This window comes from Rhinopithecus roxellana, chromosome 7 (assembly GCF_007565055.1).
Source record: "Rhinopithecus roxellana isolate Shanxi Qingling chromosome 7, ASM756505v1, whole genome shotgun sequence".
Classification (NCBI taxonomy): Eukaryota; Metazoa; Chordata; class Mammalia; order Primates; family Cercopithecidae; genus Rhinopithecus; species Rhinopithecus roxellana.
The window spans coordinates 140,919,423-140,942,738 of record NC_044555.1 but is presented as its reverse complement, the minus strand read 5'-3'; the positions used below and the strand labels follow the sequence as shown (position 1 = coordinate 140,942,738).

At 37.0% G+C, this 23,316-nt stretch overlaps 1 protein-coding gene across 3 annotated transcripts in view; it reads left to right on the top strand.

Moving 5' to 3' along the window:
* Positions 1 to 1,319: 1,319 nt before the first annotated feature.
* Positions 1,320 to 23,316, top strand: part of RPS6KA6 (ribosomal protein S6 kinase A6) — a 140,952-nt gene continuing 118,955 nt past the window's right edge. Inside the window, exons 1-3 of one of the 3 annotated variants that reach the window (XM_030934024.1) lie at positions 1,320 to 1,426; positions 2,369 to 2,480; positions 3,082 to 3,191. In XM_030934024.1, coding sequence (XP_030789884.1) covers positions 3,111 to 3,191 — 81 coding nt within the window. In that variant the 5' untranslated portion in view covers positions 1,320 to 1,426; positions 2,369 to 2,480; positions 3,082 to 3,110. The remainder of the gene's footprint in view (positions 1,427 to 2,368; positions 2,481 to 3,081; positions 3,192 to 23,316) is intronic. The other 2 variants (XM_030934025.1, XM_030934023.1) reach the window with 2 other exon arrangements.

Genomic DNA, 23,316 nt, shown 5'->3' with positions numbered 1-23,316 from the left:
CAACACAAAAGAGTAACTAAGAGCTCCTTCCTCCCACGAGGGCGACAACTGAGGAAAAGAAAAGGAGTGTTCCATGTTGAGAGGCATCTTGATCACCCCCCGTGTAAGATTGTACTTTATCTCTGTTATATCGCCAGCTCCCAATACAGTGTGTGGCTTAGAGTAGCGAAGTAGTAAAGCTCGCTTTGAGGAAGGTAGCAAAAATTATGATTATTGTCACTACAGACGCAATATTCTCAGAGGGGACTGGAGGATGGGCAAGCTTCGGAATCATGCCTTTGTTGCCACAAGTGGAGTCCATTAAGTGGCATATGTTTGCCTGTGTGTGTGCATGTGTGAAGAAGAGAAGCATTGTGTGTCATCAATAGTGTGAGGGCAACCAGCGGGAGCATACTGAGAGGGACAAGTGAGGTGGGGGGTAGGGAGGACAGGCATATTTATTTTTTTTAAATGGGGGTTATCCTGCCTTTACCTCCTAGGAGGATAATGTATGATGTACTAAAATCCCCGCCCTAGTACTTGTCACTAAGTATTGAAATGGGCGTGGTTTGGCATATAAGACACCTGCTTTTCGTAAGCCCTGCAAAGAGATACTCTTGGAGTCCTACCCTGCCCCTGACTCCTCAAGTGCTCCGGAGGGTCCTTCAGTTCCAGCATCCTTTTTGAGAATCCTACCGCCCGCCAGCAGTGCTGCTCCGTGGACTTGAGAGGGCCTGCTGAGCATGTGTGAAGAGTGTTGCGCATGCTCCGTGGAGCGGGCCGGTTTACCGAGGCGCTAGCAGGGGCTTTTACTACTCTTCAGCAGCCTCCCCAGCCCAGCACGCCCCCCTCCCCTCTATTCCACCACCCACCACGCGGTCCTCCGCATCCACCCCGCCCCTCTATCCCGCCCCCTTCACCCCAAGCTGGGGAATCTCCATTGACGTTTGGGTGACGCCGCTTTGCCGCCGCCGTGGGGGGGGGGGGGGGTCCAGGCGCCGCACAGGTAACGCCGCCGCTGCCGCCATATTGACAGAGCAGGGAGCGGGGAGGGGACCCGAGGAAGCGGGGTGTTGGGGGGAGTCACCACCGAGCGGCCGTCGTGGTGGTGGCAGTGGTGAGCGCGAGCCGAGCGGCAGCTCTCGGAGAGGCAGCACAGAGTTGTCTTCTCTATGGGAATCACCGGGCGGCGGCGGCGGCGACCCCCTGCTCCCAGCCTGTGAGAGACCCGGCGGCGAGGGCAGCGGTCGCTGAAGGCGGGGCTGGGGGTCGCTGCTGCGGCGGCGGCGGGCCAGTTCAATAGACAGGATGCGCGGCTGCGCCAGCGGTAGGCGGCAGCTCCTGTTCGAGTGCTCCTGAAGGGGAGATGCTACCATTCGCTCCTCAGGACGAGCCTTGGGACCGAGAAATGGAAGTGTTCAGCGGCGGCGGCGCGAGCAGCGGCGAGGTTAGTGTGGTGGCCGAGACGGGCTGGAGCCAACCCCCGCCTCCTTCCCCTCAAGACCTTGGCTGGGGACCGAGAGAGGAGAGGCGTGGGGCCGGGAAGCGGGCTCCCGGGCAAGCCCCCTAGATGCTGCCTGCACTGCCCTTTCGCTGGGGAGCGGGCGGGGATGAGACGGCGGGCTCGGGCATGCGGAGTGAGTGCAGCCTGGGCCCGGGCTCGGCCTTGGGCGGAGCGCCTGCCTGGCGGGCCACGCCAGAGTTGTTGTGACTAAGTTTCTTCACTTTCCGACCCGAAGGGGAACTGGGGGACTGGCGGGGTGCTGTGCCTGACTCCGCGCGTCCCGATTTCTCCGCCGCGCCTAGTTTGCTGGCTGGGAACATTTTGGGGGACAGCTGCGGACTCCAGCTCGCTGTTGAACCCCGGGCGCTTTATGAACCCAGTGCAACAAACACACCAAGGTGACTAAGTAACTCTGGGGACATTTGCACATAGGCACGAGTGTTCCCTGGTAACAGCTTTCTCGTTTCTCCGTGGCTTGTTATGGTTCCTTGTAATGACCCAAGTCGAGATACACTGGCGACCTATCTCCAGTTGCCAGGTTTCAGGTGATGTTCTACTGCTTCCTCTCAGGTCCCCTTGATTCTACTGCACTCTTGCTCCGCCCCTTCTCCTTTCCACAACCGCTGTCCCCGCCCCGTTGGTCTGTAAAAGAAGACGCAAAGTAAACCTCAACCCTTATACATAAGTCGAATCTTTGGTAAGACTTAGCGAGGTTCAACCAAAATACTTTGGTTCACCTCTCTTCCCACTGTTCTTACCTCTGAAACTGTTCTGGTTGGGCTTTGGTCAGCTGTGCAGTGAGAACTTAGATGTACACAGGTGCTTTGTTTTTATTGTTATAAAAGCGGGCAGCATTTAAACACAAAAACGTGTCTTTTGTGATAGAAAGTTGGATCCTTTTCTGATAACTTAATCGACTGCGTACTACTCCAGTAGAGGCCACCATACACCTCCTAAAAATAGTTGGTGAAATTGATTCACAGTAGGATATTTTGAGGTAAGACTCTCAATCCTCGACATCTAAAGGGTGCAACTTTTCTTCAAGTACTTGGTCCATTAAAAAAAAAAAATATACACATTTGGCTGTTGTATGATTATCTTGTTTTTTTTTTCTTTAAATTTTTTTGTTGTTTATCAACTAAACTGGGGTTAAGATTACATGCTAGAATAGCATGTGGTAAGGAATGTAGTGGAAATAAATTCAGAAATACCCTAAATCTGAACCCTCTATACTTATAGGAAATCTTTTACTAGTAAACCAAGCAATTCCAATATACATTTTAATATTTTACATCTCGTAAGAACAAGATGAATGAATAGGTGTTCCTTTCTTGTTGAAATGTGGGAATGCTAACTGCACAATTGTCTAGCAAGTCTATTGAAGGGGAGAGGAACTTTGTTTTATTCATATATGTAACTTACAGAACTTATAGTCATAGGCATTTAGTTTATAAAAACAGTTAAATGCTTTGCCCTATAAGGATGGGATGGGAGGTGGGAAGCCTTTTGCATGCCTACTATTTTATTATTTCTGTTAACTTTGAATGTAGTATGTTTTAAATTGTAATTACCACATATGGTTTTTTTATTGTTTGCAGTATGTTTTAGGTATTGTAGAGATTTAACAATGGGTCTCTCTACCTCAGCAATTTGGAAAAATACTCGAGTGGAAATTGTTAATCCCTATGAAGTAAAACGAAAGGTGAAGGTAATGTGGTGAAGATAGTATTTCTGCCTTCTTTCTCTAAAACAGTTATGATTGGTTAGATTTAACCCTGCAAGTTACTTAATAAAAAATATTCTAGGTGAAAACTAAATGCTACATTTGAACAGACCCACTTAGTACTTAGAAGAGTTTGTTTTTAATTATAATCTTTTGATAAGAAGTAAACAAGTTTACTTTTGATAATTTATATTTATTTTAATTACAAATTTGTTGATGTTGGCTTTAGAAATGCTAATTTTGAGTACAAGCTCTACAACCCTCAATCGTGATAATTTTAGGACTAAGAGTGTTTTTGTTGTAGAATATATATTTTTAAAATGTGCTAGAATCCTTAAATAAAATGTGGGTAAGAATCTGTTAACTTTAATGTCAAAAGAAATAATTTCCGTCCATTTCTGTGTGTGTTGAATCTGGTAAGATTAAAGATTATAGACAATACCATATATTTTGGAGTCTTTTTGTATCTTTTACCTGTCTTGCTTGCATGGACAGTTGTTAACCTTTGAATTACCATTCAGAAGTGTGTAAATTGGTTGTTTGAGACTCTTAACATGTTTTCCCACAGGAAAAACTTATCAAGGGTACTTATAGTTTTAGATCAGTACACAATAACGAGGTATAATGATGCCGAGCCTAACCACTGTTTGTAAAATTGTTCTATGGTGAAATGTGTCAGGTTTCAACCAATAATTAACTTGGTCCCAGTGAGAGGAGGAGAATGGGCCTGAGAAGGGGAAACCTGGGATCTTTTGGTTTCTGGGAAGAGAGTTCTTAGAAGAGGGGAAATAGGGTAAGCAAGAAACTGGTTGTGAGAGCTCTTGCAGGGACTGTCTCAATCAGGTCTACTGGGAATAGGAACTTCAAAGGGCATCACCCCTCACGCAGTCACAATTTTAGCTTTTGATTGGATTCTGTCAGGATCAAGAAAGAGCTTTTACTTGAGATGGGATGGGTCATTCCTGGGCAAGGATCATAAAGAACAACCTATTTGACTAATGTGAACTTTTCATGATTTAATGCCATACATGTTACAGTTTGTTCACTTAGTTGTTTTTTGGTGATGAACCAAGTGCTTCCTTATGGAGTTGATTATAGAATTTTCACATTTCATATCATAGTAAATATCTAGTACTTTTATATTATTTCTTTAGCAATGCTATTTTTGTTTAAGGACGTTAGTTTTTATTTATTTATTTATTTATTTATTTTTCGAGTCAGAGTCTTTCTGTGTCATTGTCCATTATCCACGCTGGCCTCGAACTCCTGGACTCAAACAATCCTCATGCCCCAGATTCTCGAGTAGCTGGGACTGCAGGTGCTCAGAACCATGCCTGTATAAGCAAATTAGTTTTGAGAGTATGTAGTTTACTGATAAAACCAATTTGGGAAAAACTTCTAGTTTTAATTAATTCTCATGAGACCCTATAGTAATAGAGGAAAGAACAGCTTTGAAGGCAGGTAAATCTGAGTTTTTGTCTGAGCTCCATGCCATACTCATGGTGTGACACAATCCACGTTACCTAACTTTTCTGAACCTCACTTTTTTTTATCTATAAGTTGGAGAAAAAACCATCTTCAAGAGTTGTTTTGTAAAGAAAATTCAGTGCTGGGTTTAATAAACTTAGCAAGATGTTTTGCACATAGTCTCTAGTACACAATAGTTCCTTCTCTTTTCCCACAGCCATCATGCCTCTTTCCATGCCCCTAAACTCTGAATTATTGTTATTTATGTTAAAATCCTGGGATTCAGATAACCATGGCCATAACTTTCCGTTTTGTAAGCAGTTTTTCTTAAGAACCCTTCCTAAATTTGATCATTTCATCTAAGTATAGTGGTGCTCTCACTGTGAATGTTTGTAATCACAGATAGGGTGATCCAGGGATTAAATACAAAGTTATATTTAGAAACACTGGAAGGATAAGAGACAGATAATTTCATTTATTATATCTGGCTGATGAGGTGTTTCATTGAAATTTTTAATATTTTTAAAAATTCTGAACTCTTGTCATGGTAGGAATTGGTTCAATTCATGAAGCATTTATTGAGTACAAGGCAGTGCTGTACATAGTGCTGTAATGTAAAATGCTTACCCTACCCCCACAGGTTTACATTCAGGTAGTTGGACAGGCATGTATGGAAATTGTTATTGTAGAAGGCACAAGATTATCAACAATGGGGTGGTGGTGGTTTAGGAATGGATCTGGTAAACCTTTGTGAAGGAGGTGGAATTTGAGCAGGGCATTAGAAAGTGGTAATATTTTCACAGATGAAAGGAGCATATTTCACGTGGATGGGGACAATATAAGAAAAGGCATGGGAATGTTCTGAAAGAAGGAAGAGTCTGATGCTGTTATAAGTCTGTGATGTGGGAGAGGGGATATAGTGAGAGATAAGATAAGGAATGTATTACAGGTAGGCTAGGCCTAGATTGAATGGGACTTTTAAAGCAAGTTTAAGGGTTCAATTTTATCTCATAAATAGGAGTCACTGAAGGTTTTTGAGAACATGAGTGACATTAGATTTGTGCTTTGAAAAATAATTGATGGTGGTGAAGAATGGGGGAGATATGGAAGGTGGGGAATTCCAGCTAGGAGGCTATTGTGTTAGTGGAAGTAGTAATGAGATTTTTGAACTGGTACAGAAAGGGTAGAAAAGAGATGACTAATGGGAGAGACTTGGCAGAGGTAGAATAGTTACAATTTGGTAAATGATTGGATGTTGGAGAGTAAGAAGAAATAACAAACAACTGAGATTAGAAGCATCCTGGTAGGAATTAATTCAATATAACAGGTATTTAATGCATACCTGCCAATATAAGTCTCTATATTAGCCACTAGACTAATACAAAAATCAATAGATCTTTGTAGTGTAGGGAGATAGAAAGCTAAAATGAACTCTCCCCTTTCTAATATTGTATTGAATAATAGCACTCCACTCTGAAGATTTCTGATCGTGCTTAGAATTCTTAAATTCTTTACTACCAAAGGTGAATACGCTTATTACTAGCTAAAACATTTTTTTATTCTTTTTAAATGGGCCTTAGGTCTGTAATTCTTGTTTCACCAATGTTCATCTTAAATAGTCAGCAGCCGTGAGTACAGAGTCCTATTCTGAAAATAGTGACCAGTACTTATTTCTGGAATGTGGAAAGAGAGCAGGGACATCTGTATTGTTTGTATGCTTTCACCAGGTTTATTTGGAATAGACAAGCAGGGAGGAGTCAGAGGACAGTGGCCCCTCCCTGCCACAGGTGCCTTCTCAGTTCCTCCAAGTCAATCTTTCTTTAAACCAGTCTGATCTGGAAATATTCAGGTCAGTTCCTCGGGGCAGGGCCTCTATATTTCCCTACCTTGATTAGTTCATCAAGAGAGCTAATCATTACCTCTGTGTTCCATAATAAGACCTACCGATAGTGTAGTTGCTTTTCTGGGCCATATTGTTTTAGTACCTACTCTCTCGTCTAGAATTTTGATGAGGAAATGCAAGATTTTTTTCCCTTCCTGTAATTTCTTTCTTGGTGCCACCATTGTATGTAGCAGCACTTCTTAAGATTTGGTAAGCACTGGGAATCTTGAGGTATAAGCCTTTCAGTACTTTGTCAGATTTTGCTATGTAATGTTTATTCATTTATGTTATTTCCAAGGATTATTTACTGTTCCTGCCGATAATTTTTTGTGTGTGTGTATTTTCTTTATTTTTGTTTGTTTTTAGGTGGGAAAGGAGTTGAATGGGAGAGAGATTTAGAGAGCTGAGCTAAATCTGGCTTTTGCAGATAAGAGATGTTTTCTAAATTGCCCTGGGAGACATTCTATAACTGATTTCACTGCTAGATTTTAATCTGTATCTCTACATTAGAAACAGGTCCTGCTGTAATTTTGTGTGCACGTGTGTGTCTGCATGTGTGTGTGTGTGAGAGAGAGAGGGGGGAAGAGAAGAGACAGAGAAAGAGGGAGGGTGGAGTAGAGTGCATGTGTGTTACTTGTCATTTGCTTCATTTTACCAAGTATTTGAGATAGTGTATGGGACATATAATCTGATAACTATTTTGATATTGAGGATGAGGGAAAACAAAGTAGGAGATATATGAAGAGGCTGGAGGGTAGGGAGTGAAGGATAAAATAGAGCACAAATAAGCAGGCTGTAAGGGTCTACGACATGTTTAAAATATAGTTGAATTATAAATTTGACCTTGAGTTTCCTTAGCTGATTTTTCTCAACTCTGGTTGTGTATTATGTTTACCTGGGAGTTTAAAAAATATCCATGCCAGTGTTCCACTCAGAGATTCACATTTAACTAATCTAGATTCCCCAGATGTACAGCCAGGGTTAAAAACCACAGCTCTAGGCCAAAATAAAAAGAGAAATAGTCACATAGTTGTCACTATTCAATAGGAAAACAAAAGAATATTAATGTTTAAGCTAGCAATTAGCTCTACAGTAAATTATCTGTGAATTGTGATATTTTTCTGTGTGTTTTATTTTGTTGTTGTTTTAAGATATGACTGGAGCCAAATGAGGTTGTTTAAACTGCCGTGTATGTTCTTGCTGTTTAGTTTTGAGGACTTTGCTTTTCCAGTAGCATTAAAAACAAAATTTTAGCACCGTAGCTAATTTTCATACAGTTCGGCCATAAAACTAAGAGGTTAAATTACTTGTTCATCCATTTTACTAGCTAAGTAAGGATATAGTGACTGTTTTGAATGACAAATATCCCATTACATCTCTAACAAACAATTTCAAAACCCATGGATAATTATTACTGTGGATCCCTCTGCCTCTCCTGTAAAGTGATTAAAGACAAACTTTAAGAGGAAATATAGCAATTTAAATACCCAATACAAATTTTTTTAACCTGAAAAAATGTTGGAATCCATTCCATTTAAAGGTATCGAATCTTAAGAGAGAAAGATATATAGTGTTTATTGAGCATGAACTATGTACCAGCTAGTACTAGATGCATCATAGATTATCTCAGTTTTATTCACTCTTCAAAACATCTTGGTAAGACAGTTGTGTCTTTTTAACAGAATAGAAAGATACATGCAAGTTAGTGGGAAGTATGTCTGGAATTTGAAACTAGATTATTTTAAATTCATGCTTTTTCCTCTATACATTGCTATCTCCCCACTAAGGACGATATTGAAAATAAGGAGAGAATATAGGTAAGTTGTTAGCAATCATATTAGATCAGCAGTCAGATGTGCTGATTCAATAGCCATGCCTGTCTATTTAAGTTAAATAAATGTCAACAAAATCCCAGCAAATCTGTTTTTTTGTTTTGTTTTGTAAACAGACAAGCATATTCTAAAATGTATATGTAAAAGTACAAGACCTAGAAACTCTGAAACAGTTTTGAAAAAGAAGAATAAAATAAGGAATTACTCTATTGGATATTAAGTTTTACTATGTAACTATAATAAAGACAATGTGGTATGGGTGGAAGAATAGAAGCATAGATCAGTAGACCAGAATAGAGTACACAGAAATAGAGCCACACAAATACACTCAACTGAATTTTGAGAAAAAATGCAAAAACTAAAAAAATAAAGATCAAGATCAGTTTTTAAAATCTAAGGAAATTTTAGGGGGAAATTTGCTACCTTTTTCAAAAAAGCAGAAATTAAAATTTACACTTTCTTTCTGAAGATTCTGGGGAAATTATTACATAAAACATTTTTGCTATTTTCAATTACTACAGTTGAAATTAGTCATTAAGGCATAAGTGAAAATGGAACATGAATTATCCTAAAAATCATAAGCTTGATGAGAGTTGAGGTATAGGGATTTATTACTCTACTTAAAGGATCAGAGTGGACAAAACTTCAGAAAGCAAAGGAGAAAAATGTCATATGAGGGGAAATGTGGACTGAATGTTAGGTTTCAAATGACTTTTAGTTTTTCTTAAATACAGCATCATGAGAGGGGTTTGGTGTATGTGTTAAAGAAATTGTACTAATTGAGAATAGTCAAAATTCAAAATTAAGGGAAATAGATAAACCATTAGGTCTGATATGATAAAAAATATTTTGCATTCCTGATTGTTCACCTGGACTGGATGCTGTGATAAATGAATGCTGTTGGAAACAATTCCATTTCAAACTTACATGGGCATATACAGAAAACCATATGTTGATTATAGAGACATATACAAGAATGACAGAACATATGTAAAATAATTTGTATATGATTTTGTACTGTATTTTACAGATGGAGAAGAGTAACTCTAGACCTGGCACAATCATAAAACATTTATTGTGTTTATCATGTGTAGAGCAATTATGTTGGGATAAGTGAATACTTATAGAATCTCTTAAGGGAGGTCAGTCAATACGGATTTTCAAAAAAGACATGGTCATTCAGCAACTTCATATCTACAAACAATATTAATTTGATTTTATTTGGTCTTTATTCATGATATTGTATGTATTATTAGTTCTTTCTTTTTTATTGCTGTGCACTATTCTGTTATGTGAATGTACCACAGTTTATTTGTTCATTAATAAGTTGAAGGACATTTGGATTTGGGTTGTTACCAGTGTTTGGTGATTATGAATAAAGCCATTATACACATTTGTGTGAAAATTTCGGTTTGGACCTAACTTTTCACTTATATTGGGTAAACACTTACGAGTGAGGTTGCTGTATGAGAATTCCAGCTGCTCTGAATACTTGTCAGCACTTAGTGTTGTCAGATTAAGTGGAAAAAATTGGCTATTCTAATTGGAGTGTAGCGGTATCTAATTGTGATTTTAACTTGTATTTCCCTAATGACACATGTTGCTAAGCATATTTTCATATGCTTATTTGCCATCCATATATATTCTCTGATGAGTTGTCTTTTCAAAATTTTTGAAATTGTTCAAGTTGAGTTGTTTTCTTATTATTGAATTTTGAGAATTCTTTATATTCCAAATGCAAGTCCTTTATTGGATATTGATTTCCAAATATTTTTCCCATTCTGTGGTCTTTTCATTCTCTTAACAAAGAGTAGAGGTTTTTCATCTTAGCAAAGTCCAGTTTGTCAGTTTTTTTTTCTTTTATGAGTTGTGTTTTTGGTGTTGTATCTAAGAAATCCTAGCCTGATCCAAAGTGACAGAAATTTTCCCTTAAGTTTTCTTCTAGAAGTTTTTTAGTTATATGTCTTAATTTAGGTCTTTGATCCTTTTCTAGTTAATTTTTGAATATGGTGGGTAGTGTGGTAGAAGTCTACTTTTTCCCACAGGTATGTCCAGTTGCTCTGCCACCATTTGTTGAAAAGACTACCTGTTCTCCTTTGAATTAATTGCCTTTGTACTATATCAAAAATCATTTTGTCACATATGTGTAGTTCTCATTAATAATTTTAATGAATTAGTCCTATGGAACTTCAGAATTGCACTTACTGAGCATAGATATATGGTGTTAATAAAATAAATTAACAAAATTAGTTAATAAAATTCTTAAGGTTGTTTCTGTATCGGGTTTAGTGAAATAATCTTTATTAAAAAACAAAATAATTTCTGTGGTATATTTTCTTTGCAGTCATTAATTTTCAAAACATTAAGTGACTGTTCTTAGACCCTTTTATAGATGAGAAAACCTAATAGTGCTGGAAGTTTTGTGTGAACTTTCTCATTCTGCAGTGGTACTTCTCTGTTTATCTCCTCCCCCATATCTGTACATTACCCCTAACATTTTTTATGTAGCAGTTTGTGACCTGTTAGTTGCTTAGTACTAGACATGAGAGCTACAAGACTGAATAAGCTTCAGTTCATATTCTAGAAACTATCTATTTGCCAAGAAAATGGGAGCCTGGATTGTTGGAACTTTGTTAACCATCATTAACATAGATTTAATTTTGCTCTTTTTAAATAAAATTATTTTGGCTTGGCATGGTGGCTCATGCCTGTATTTCCAGCACTTTGGGAGGCAGCATGAGAGGAATACTTGAGCCAAGGAGTTTGAGACCAGCCTGGGCAACATAGTGAGACCCTGTCTCTAAAAAGAATAAAAAATTAGCTGAGTGTGGTAGCGCATGCCTGTGGTCCCAGCTACTTGTGGAGCTGAGGTGGGAGGATCACTTGAGCCTGGGAAGTCAAGGCTGCTGTGAGCCATGACTAGGCCACTGCACTCCAGCCTGGGTTACAGAGCGAGACCTTGTCTCAAAAACAATTTATTTTAGTTTTTAAAATTGACAAATAGTAGTTGCATATTCATTTTGGTTTTAAGAAGAGAATGACATTCGTTCTTTGAGAAACATTTTTAAACTACTTTCTTTAACCTTGGTTAATGATACTAAGTGCCTCATGCCTTCCTACGTGAAAGAGGAAATATGAGAATAATGTAGGTTGGGTTTGTATTGAGAATATTGTGCTAATTAAGTTGATTGTTAAACTTTAAGGAAATATAAACAGTTGGTTAGCCATCTCAGATTCTTTAGAAATTCGGAATAGCATAGAGGATAAGAGCTGGTTCCCTAGAGCTAGAATGCCTGAGTTTAAATTCTGGCTGTTTATTTATTTACTGTGTGACCTTGGACAAGTTACTTCTCTGTACTTTACTTGGTCGCTCTATCTGTAAAATGGGGATAACAGTAGCATATAATATATGTAAAGCACTTAGAAGAGTGTCTTTTCCATTGTAAGTACTCAGTAAATGTTATTATTTTTAAATATATCACATCTGCAACCTGAGTTATTGAAGATTAACAGGCTTGGAAGTTAAAAAAAATCAACTATTGTATAATGATATTTAAGTATCATATCTAATTATGCAGTTATTAGAATTTCTTCTTATTTAAAGGTATTTATATACAAATACACATTTCTCCTTTTTGACCATCTGCTTCTACATGTGGCTTGAGTTTTGAAACATTTTATTCTTCCTTGATTAGCTGTAGTAAGGCTGCTTTTTCTTTTTTGTGTTCATTTCTCAAGAGGATGGTACTGCTTTTACTGAGCTTATATTTTTTGTATTCACTGAGCTTCTGTTTTCTGTAGTCTATTGACTTGTGATTTTCTCTGAGTAGTTTTTTGACAGCAAACATTTATTAATGGAAAAAAACCCCACACATATCAGGTAGAATTTGACCTCAAGCTAAGGTTGTGTAATAGCTGTCTATTTTTGACCTTCTTCCACATAGAAACCCATTTTCGATTTTAAATTTTTTCCTTTATTCTCCATTGTTTATGAAGTGATGAAAGAATAGAGTAATATGATGTAGGATGTTTAGGAACTGTGACTCACTGGGACAAACGAGTTGCTTTATCCTGTTACTAGCTTGCTGTGTGTTTTTAGGTAAATGTTAATTAATCAGTTCTTCACATATAAAATGGGAATTAACATGTTTATGATTGTTTTGAGAAGTAACACAATTGTACTTTGTATGTAATGTTTGTCAAGAATAATAAAGTTATTTTTCCTTTCAAAAAATAACGAAAGATTTAGGTTTTCTAGACAAAGTACTTCTTTAACCCTGATATATAACTCAGTAGACAATTTAAACTTAATTCATACCCCAAAGGTAGTATTTTAATGTGATTATATAGACTTCATATCTTGAAGAGGTTACAACAGTGAGAATTACTACCTCAGAATGTCATGTGTGTATGTAGGTTGCATATATATGGGACTTCATTTATACCACAGGAATACTTATATTTTTTGGAAAGTAAACTTCCCAAATTCATGTGTTGTAGCCCATATGAGACTGGCCAGACAGCCAGTGCCTTTGCATTGGGAACACTTTAGAGCTATTCAAAACCAATAAAGTCATTAGCTCTGATTTCAACTAAGCAGAGTAAACAAATTCCTGCCTGAATAGAAACCAGGGAGCTGCTTTTCTGTCATTGAAACAAGGTTGTAAAAACTCAAATGTTCTGGAAATACCTTCTAATGTTTATGTAATATTGATGTACTTAGTTTAACTCAGTAGTAACAGTAGTTACTCAGTGACTCAGTAGTAACTCAGTAGTAATAGTAGTAGTACAACTACTATTTTTTTAAAAATAGTCCTTTTTAAAAGCATGATGATAATTGGATTTGTTTTAATTGGTTCTAAATATTATTTTGCATGCACTCACCAAATTATGATTTAATATGTATAAAGTGTTGTGTTACTAGATAGGGTTCATTTGGTTATTACTCTCAATTTCTGTCTTCATAACTGAAAACTAATTAACTGTGTATCTACCCATTTTTCTGTAATGCACGAAGAAATGTCTGAACTGAAGGATGATATATTATGTCACAAATACCAACAAATTTAGCCTTATAGAAAGATTTTAAAAAATATTTTGGTTGTTAATGTTTTAATTCCATACTCCTGTGGCATTTTTCACAGATTCACTAATAGATCTTTCCCACCCTTTTGCTTTTCTAAAATATAATACCTGATTTCCTCCTACTCAAATAAGCTGTCAAGAAAGTAGAGCCTCGATATGTATGGCAGTTCAGTTTGTGCCATATTCTTGCTTTGCATAGCTCTCCTTACTCTTGGCTGTGTAATAGCTAACTTATAAATGCTATGTAAATAGCTGTTAATAGAGATAATATTATTGCTATGTAATATCTAGCAATATAAATGCCGTTTAAATAGCTGTTAGTCGAGATAATTTAAAATATAGAGGAAGAGATATAACAGATAAATAACAGAGAGAATTTAAAGTGTCGAGGAGGATGTGTATAGTTATATGCAAATGCTACATCATTTTATATACAAAACTTGAGCATCTGTGGATTTTGGCATCCACGAGAGGTCATGGAACCAATGTCCCATGGATACTGAGGTTCATAATGTGATTGCCATGCAAGATGTGAAATGCAAAGAATTTCTAAGATTTTTTTTCTTGAAAACAATTTTATGACTAACCCAAACAATATATTTTAATGTGATTTTGAAAAAGCTGAATTCCTCTTTGCTGTTAGCATTTAAGAGTCAGAAATGAGAAGTAAAATGACTTACTGTAACTTCTTCATGAAATTATGTTTTAAAGTTGGTTTTAAACATTTTTAGTAAGAAAACTAATAAAAATCTAAGGAAAAATAATGGCCTTTGCTTATTATTGAAGTTATTTTATAAATTTTATTCATTTAGATCCCAGATTTTAGTCATTCCATTTTGTAACTATTTTTCCAGTGTCTATTATGTTCCAGATATTATGCTAGGTACTGTGGTAACCAAGAGTAATATGATGTGATCCCTTTCCTCCAGGAGTTTACAGTCTGATAGATAGATGGAACAGATACTTAACAAGTAACACAGTGTTTACTGATAGAAGTCTGCGTAGGGTAAGGTGGAAGGAAAAAGGGAAAGTGTAACGTGAGTGTTGATAAAGATGAATTGACATTCAAAAGCACAGGTAATTCAAAATGGCAAATACTCCAAATATCATTCATATTTAACTCTGGACTTGGTTTTATGCCTAATTTGAACATGGATATGTTTTATCAGCTAATACTTTTACAACAGAGCCTCATGATTGCATTTAAATACTTGACTAAAGTAATTGCTCGGAGGCTGTATACTCTTGTCCCATTCTGAGACTCTTTAAAAAAAAGACATCTCTTTTAAATTGATTTGAAACAGAATTGCCCTTCCTTAAGTCCCCCCTGAAGCAGTGACAATAATTAGGTGGGTATATTTCAAACCTTTTGAGGTACAAACTACAGGAATATTGTATAATGAGAAAGCCAGAAAGGATCAAAGTAGATCATTTAAAATGATTATTGTAGTTGTCATCGGATTTCTCATAAGCAGTATGTTGACAATATAATTTAAAAGTTTGAAAAGATTAAAGTGTTTTGGGGAAATGACCATAAATATTAATAAATCTTTGAAAGTATTTGGTAGTATAAAAGACAGAGTACAAATTAAAATTCGCCTGGTGAATCCAAAAAAACAAACCAACTAAATCTTATTTTTGGAAATGTCTTGCTTAAAAGACTGTTAGATAAATTGATAAAGTGTGTTATAGTAAAAATATACAAAGATACTTTTTTATTTCTCTCCAATTTGTGTTTCTTAAAGCAAGGAATATGTTCATGAATATGTATATACCTTTATGGGTTGGTTTGGTAGATTCATTTCACGTTGACCAAAAGTGATTCTATCATAATTTTAAAAGTGATCTTTCCACAACGGTATGACATATCAAAACTAAACTAGGGCTGGGCACTGTGGCTCATGACTGTAATCCCTGTGCTTTGGGAAGCTGGGGCAGGAGGATTATTTGAGCCTAGGAGTTCGAGGTTACAATGAACTGTGTTCGCACTGCCCCTGCACTGCAGCCTGGGGTGACAAAGCGACATCCTATCTCAAAAAATAAATAAATGAAATAAAAAACTAAACTAAAACTATTGAGTCAATACTATTATGATAATGATATGGCAGTAAGTTTTGATTCACAGATTTATTATTCTCTATACAGGGAGCATTATTCACCTCTGATGACTTATTAGCTAAAATGTTTTTATATATTTTTTTCTGTGTTCTGTTTTTGTCAGAAAATCATTCCCCCATCAGGCATTTATTGAGCACATGTCAGACACTGTGCCAGCTGCTTTAGGAACATTGTATGAATCCTGACAATCCTAGGTTGCTTATTTTACAGATGAAGAAATCGCAACTGAGAAAGCTTAATAAACTTTTCAAAGGCAGTAAAAGTAGAGCTTTAGAGTTTGAATCTTGGTATACTTGACACTGAAGAATTGCTGTTTTCATGACATACTATGCCTGCCTAATGAATGAAACACAGCATCATTCCTCAAGGAGCTTTAAGTCTAGATGCACATGACAAGAAATTTACCTGATACGGTGTATTACTAATCTTATTTTTAGCATTACAATTTTAAATTGTCATATATGTAAATACATATATATGAAACAAAATTTACCATCTTAACCATTTTAAAGAATACAGTTCAAAAGTGTTGAGTACATTCACATTATTGTGCAGTGCTCTTTTTATCTTGCAAAACTGGAACTCTTTACACGTTACACAAAAGCTTTCCATTCTCCCCTTTCTACCAGCCCTAGCAACCACCTTTCTACTTTCCATCTCTATGAATTTGACTATTATAGATACCTTATATAAATGGAATCATATAATATTTGTCATTTTATGACTGGCTTATTTCAATTCATATAATATCATCATGGTTCATGTTGCAGCCTGCGTCAGAATTTCATTTCTTTTTAAGGTTGAATGATATTCCATTGTATGTATATACCACATTTTGTTTAACTTGTCATCTGTCGATAAATACTTGGGTTGCTTTTACCTTTTGGCTATTTGTAAATAATGCTGCTATGAACATAGGTGTACAAATGTCTTTTTGAGATCCTGCTTTTGATGTTTTGGTTCTATACACAGAAGTGGGATTGCTAGGTCATATGGTAATTCTATTTTAAATTTTTAAGGAATTGCTATACTGGTTTTCATAGCAGCTATACCATTTTACGTTGTCACCAACAGTGCACAGAGGTTCCAATTTCTCCACATCCTTATGTATGGTGGAATTATTTTGAAAAAGTAAATTCCAGGATATATTCTGCATTTAGTTTGCATTTCATCTTTCATGGCAACAAAGCCATGCTGTTGATAATTCATGTTGAGAGGGTTAGTTCTTAAGATATTGAGATATCCCTGATTGTTAAAGGAATATGAAGTTATGTTCTTGTGGTGATTCCTCAAGGATCTAGGACCAGAAATAGCATTTGACCTAGCAATCCCATTACTGGGTATATACCCAAAGCATTATAAATCATTCTATAAAGACACATGCACATGAATGTTTATTGCAGCACTATTTATTGCTGCACTATATGTAAACACTATATATAAATACGCATGTTTGTTGCAGCACTATTTATTGCAGCAAACACTTGGAACTAACCTAAATGCCCATCAATGATAGACTGGATAAAGAAAATGTGGCACATACACTCCATGAAATACTATGCAGACATAAAAAGAATGAGTTAATGTCCTTTGCAGGGACATGGATGAAGGTGGAAACCATCATCCTTAGCAAACTAACACAGGGACAGAAAGCCAAACACCGCATGTTCTCACTCATAAGTGGGAGTTGAACAATGAGAACACGTGGACACAGGGAGGGGAACATCACACACTGGGGTGTGTCGGGGGTTGGCAGGAAAAGGGTGGGGAGAACATTAGTACAAATACCTAATGCATGTGGGGCTTAAAACCTAGATGGTGAGTTGATAGGTGGAGCAAACTACCATGGCACATGTATACCTGTGTAACAAACCTGCATGTTCATCACATGTATCCCAGAACTTAAAAAAAAAAAAAAAAAAAGAAATTATGTTCTCTATACTGTACTTAAGTTAGTGATTGATTTTTCAGAAAGCAAGATTAAAGGACAAAAATAGAACTGTTCAATTTTAAGTTTATTAAAACTAAAATTAAAAATTTGGCACCACTTGAATATTTGTCCTAGGTCACTTACTGGTGTATAGTTTATAGTTTTATTTCTACCAGATGAGAACAAATATGTGAGTTTAATAAGAAAAGATCTGTTTTAAAACAATTAAACTGTAAAATATGTCTCTGGAAAGTCTGTTTCAGGGGAGAATTTTCTGTCATTGACACTTTTGATTGTATTAACTAGTGCTGCAAAAAATTACCATAAATTTAGCAGCTTTACCAAGACACATTTATTGTCTCACAGTTTCTGTGGATCAGGAATCTGGGCATAGCTCAACTAGATCCTCTGCTTAGGGCCTCACAAAGCTGTGATCAACACATGGGTCAGCTTGGTCCTCTGCTTAGATTCCCACCAAAATGTAATCAAGGTTTGAGCTGTTCTTCATTGTTATATAGAGGCTTGACTGGGGGAAGAATCTACTTTTACACTCCCTCAGGTTCTTGGTAGAGTTCCTTTCCTTGTGGTTGCAGGACTGAGGTCCCTGGCTTCTTGCTGAGTGTTGAGTGGAGGCTGCTTTCAACTCCTAGAGGCTGCCTGTAGTGCCTAGAGGATGGCCACAGTCCCATGTTATGTGGACTTTCTCAACATGGTCACTTAATTACTTCAATCAAGCCAGCAAGGAGAGCCTCTAGAGTCTTATATGACATAGTGTAACCGTATATGTAAAATCTCATCGCCTTTGCCATATTCTATTGGTTGGAATTCAGTGATAGGCCATGTTCACATTCAAGGGGATGGGGATTATAGAAGGGCGTAAACAGCAAGAGGTGAGGATCATGGAGACCCATCTTAGAGTGTCCAGCACATTGCTCAATTGGTAGGTTTCTTTCTCTGTTTTATTTTGTCCTGGGCTTAATATACAGGCATATATATATATATATATATATATATATATATTTTTTTTTTTTTTTTTTTTTTTTTTTTTTTTGCCTTTGAGCTGGAGTCTCACTCTGTTGTCCAGGTTGGAATGCAGTGGCGTGATCTTGGCTCACTGCAACCTCCACCTCCCGGGTTCAAGCAATTCTCCTATTCTCCTGCCTTAGTCTCCCCAGTAGCTGGGATTACAAGTGCACACTGCCACACCTGGCTAATTTTTGCATTTTTAGTAGAGATGGGGTTTCACTATGTTGGCCAGGTTGGTCTTGAACTCCAGACCTCAGGTGATCCACCTGCCTCGGCCCCCCAAAGTGTTGGGATTACAGACGTGAGCCACTATGCACGGCCAGATCTTTATTTTAGGTAGATATGGACCCACCTTTATGTTTAGCTCTAATTTACTTGTGTTATTTAAATAAAGTGAAAAAATTGAATAGAAGAACTCTTCTTTACAAAAGCTATCAGTGACTAATATGTAAATGTAAAGCTTATTTGAGAGATACATTTTCTTTAGAATGTCATCTTCTTAAGTATATTTTTAACATTAGGTACTAAATAACTATAGTGGTGTTTTTTTTGTTGTTGTTTTTGTTTGTTTTTTTTTTTAGAAGGATTCTCACTGTGCCATCCAAGCTGGAGTGTTGTGTCACAATCTTGGCTCACTGAAACCTCCACCTCCTGGGTTCAAGCAGTTGTGCCTCAGTCTCCCATGTAGCTGAGATTACAGGCGTGTGCCACTGCGTACAGCTAATTTTTATATTTTTAGTACAGATGGGTTTCACCATGTTGGCCGGGTTGATCTCGAACTCCTCATCTCAGGTGATCCACCTGCCTTAGTCTCCCAAAGTGCTGGGATTACAGACATGAGCCACTGTGCCTTCCCAATATTTTTTTTAATAGGTTGATTTTGGAGATCCTGGAGAATACCTGAAAATATATAATCCGGTCAAATGTATTGTGGAAACTGCTGTCCTGTGTATGTTTTGTTAATCATTTACATCACCCATATTTATTCTCGCTTTCTGTCTAGTTCTTACTTGTGTATCTCTCTACTATCTTCTTCAGAAAGGTGTACCTCTCTACTTTATTCTTCAGAGGTGCACACAAATAAGGAAAAAGTAGATTTTATTCTAGTTAGATGTGGACCTACTTCTAAGTTTCAATATATCTTCCAGCACCAAGCTGTTAGCTCTGTTAAATTCCTCCTTTTGTGTAACACTAAGGAACAGGTTTATGTATCATAGATAACAGTAAACTCTTTTACTAAACTATGTGTATTCATATGTTCACTATCCCATACCACCTCCAGTTCCAAGCATCTGAAAGGGATTTTTTTTTTTTTTTTTAATTTCTCAGTTCAGTTTTCCTTGATGAGTTGCTTTGGTCAATAGTAGTAAGAAAGCAATTGATTTGAACTGACCTATGTGATTTTCTGAGATCAGATGAGTACAGCAACTCAGTTTAGTATTTCTGTTTGTCCAGCATACTTGGAAGTGATTTAAGTCTTTTCTGATAAAATGTAAAAATAATTTTTAAAGCATTATTCTCTAAGCCCTGGTACGAGAGTCTGTTCACTCGGATTTTGAAATATGTGAGTAAACTATTACTACCTTTATTATTGGTGGTAAACATTCCAGAATCATATGTAGATTTTTTTCTTACCATTTGGCACTAAAGGGGAAAGCAGCATGTCTGCTTATCTTTTTAAATTACAAATTTTATTTTTGAAATAAAGATTTATTGTCCCAGAGAATTCAGAAATTATTTTTGTTTTTATGTGGATGAAAATGATTTAAATTTTAGTAAATATCAATGAATATCCAGTGTGGTTCTCCGTAGGATGAATATTCTTATACTGAAAACCTGGTACCTTGAGGGTAGATGAGATGGGAGTAATGGAGTGTTCTGTTTCTAAAGGCCATTTCTGACTGAAATAATTTCCAGGATAGAGTGATCTTCTTGACTCATTCACATTCATTTTATTTCTAGTTCCTTCAGACCCACAGCTTCATGATAAATTAGTCATAAGATGGTATGAATAGGAAGTAACCAGTAACTAAGGTAACAGAGGAAAGCAATATTTTTCTTTTTTTATGGATAATCCTCTTTCTATGCATAATCCTTTTTTCTATGGATAAATTCTGAAAGTCATTTTATGGTAAAAATTTAATTATCACGATTCTGTCTTAATATTGATTTCTGCACTGTTTTTCTGAATGCTCTTCTTCCTATATGCTTACGATGAATCTGTCACAGTTTTTTTTTTTTTTTTTTTAATCTCACATAATCTGTTTTATTGAGCTAAGGTGGTAGATGGTGTTATCATTTAATGAAATGGGAAACCCTGAAGAAAGGGCAGACATGAAGCAGGGGTCAAGAATTCCTTTTTGTATTGGTTATTTTTGAGAGACATCTGAGATAAACATGTGGAAATGTCAAGTATGCAGTTGGATATATGGATCGGGAACTGAGAGTTAGTCACTGAGTAAACGTGAATCATGTTAGCAAATTAGCTGCCTGGGCAAAGAATGTGGAGTGGGATGAGAAGGTGATCCTAGTCCATTTCCTGAGGAATTATACTGTTTCAAGGGTATTGAAAAAAAGCAGCAAAGGAAATTGGAGTAAAATAAAATGAGTATATGGTATTACAGAAGCTAAAGACTCAAATAGGAAAGTGGTCACCTGTGACATGCTGCAGAGAGATCAAATAAGATAATGACTGATGGATCCGTTAGCAAAATAGACACCATTACTGACTTTATTGACCATTGCTGGTTTTCTTTTTTTTTTTTTTTTTTTTTTTTTTTTTTTTTTTTTTTTTTTTTTTTTTTTTTTGTTATACTTTAAGTTCTAGGGTACATGTGCATAACGTGCAGGTTTGTTACATATGTATACTTATGCCATGTTGGTGTGCTGCACCCATCAACTCGTCAGCACCCATCAATTCATCATTTATATCATGTATAACTCCCCAAAGCAATCCCTCCCTCCTCCCCCCTCCCCCCTCCCCATGATAGGCCCCAGTGCGTGATGTTCCCCTTCCCGAGTCCAAGTGATCTCATTGTTCAGTTCCCACCTATGAGTGAGAACATGCGGTGTTTGGTTTTCTCTTCTTGTGATAGTTTGCTAAGAATGATGGTTTCCAGCTGCATCCATGTCCCTACAAAGGACGCAAACTCATCCTTTTTTATGGCTGCATAGTATTCCATGGTGTATATGTGCCACATTTTCTTAATCCAGTCTGTCACAGATGGACATTTGGGTTAATTCCAAGTCTTTGCTATTGTGAATAGTGCCGCAATAAACATACGTGTGCATGTGTCTTTGTAGTAGAATAATTTATAATCCTTTGGGTATATACCCAGTAGTGGGATGGCTGGGTCATATGGTACATCTAGTTCTAGATCCTTGAGGAATTGCCATACAGTTTTCCATAATGGTTGAACTAGTTTACAATCCCACCAACAGTGTAAAAGTGTTCCTATTTCTCCACATCCTCTCCAACACCTGTTGTTTCCTGACTTCTTAATGATTGCCATTCTAACTGGTGTGAGATGGTATCTCATTGTGGTTTTGATTTGCATTTCTCTGATGGCGAGTGACGATGAGCATTTTTTCATGTGTCTGTTGGCTGTATGAATATCTTCTTTTGAGAAATGTCTGTTCATATCCTTTCCCCACTTTTTGATGGGGTTGTTTGTTTTTTTCTCGTATATTTGTTTGAGTTCTTTGTAGATTCTGGATATTAGCCCTTTGTCAGATGAGTAGGTTGCAAAAATTTTCTCCCATTCTGTAGGTTGCCTATTCACTCTGATGGTAGTTTCTTTTGCTGTGCAAAAGCTCTTTAGTTTAATTAGATCCCATTTGTCAATTTTTGCTTTTGCTGCCGTTGCTTTTGGTGTTTTAGACATGAAGTCCTTGCCCATGCCTATGTCCTGAATGGTACTACCTAGATTTTCTTCTAGGGTTTTTATGGTATTAGGTCTAACATTTAAGTCTCTAATCCATCTTGAATTAATCTTCGTATAAGGGGTAAGGAAAGGATCCAGTTTCAGCTTTCTACTTATGGCTAGCCAATTTTCCCAGCACCATTGATTAAATAGGGAATCCTTTCCCCATTTCTTGTTTCTCTCAGGTTTGTCAAAGATCAGATGGCTGTAGATGTGCGGTATTATTTCTGAGGACTCTGTTCTGTTCCATTGGTCTATAGCTCTGTTTTGGTACCAGTACCATGCTGTTTTGGTTACTGTAGCCCTGTAGTATAGTTTGAAGTCAGGTAGCGTGACGCCTCCAGCTTTGTCCTTTTGACTTAGGATTGTCTTGGCAATGCGGGCTCTTTTTTGGTTCCATATGAACTTTAAAGCAGTTTTTTTCCAATTCTGTGAAGAAACTCATTGGTAGCTTGATGGGGATGGCATTGAATCTATAAATAACCTTGGGGAGTATGGCCATTTTCACGATATTGATTCTTCCTATCCATGAGCATGGTATGTTCTTCCATTTGTTTGTGTCCTCTTTTATTTCACTGAGCAGTGGTTTGTAGTTCTCCTTGAAGAGGTCCTTTACATCCCTTGTAAGCTGGATTCCTAGGTATTTTATTCTCTTTGAAGCAATTGTGAATGGAAGTTCATTCCTGATTTGGCTCTCTGCTTGTCTGTTACTGGTGTATAAGAATGCTTGTGATTTTTGCACATTAATTTTGTATCCTGAGACTTTGCTGAAGTTGCTTATCAGCTTAAGGAGATTTTGGGCTGAGACGATGGGGTTTTCTAAATATACAATCATGTCATCTGCAAA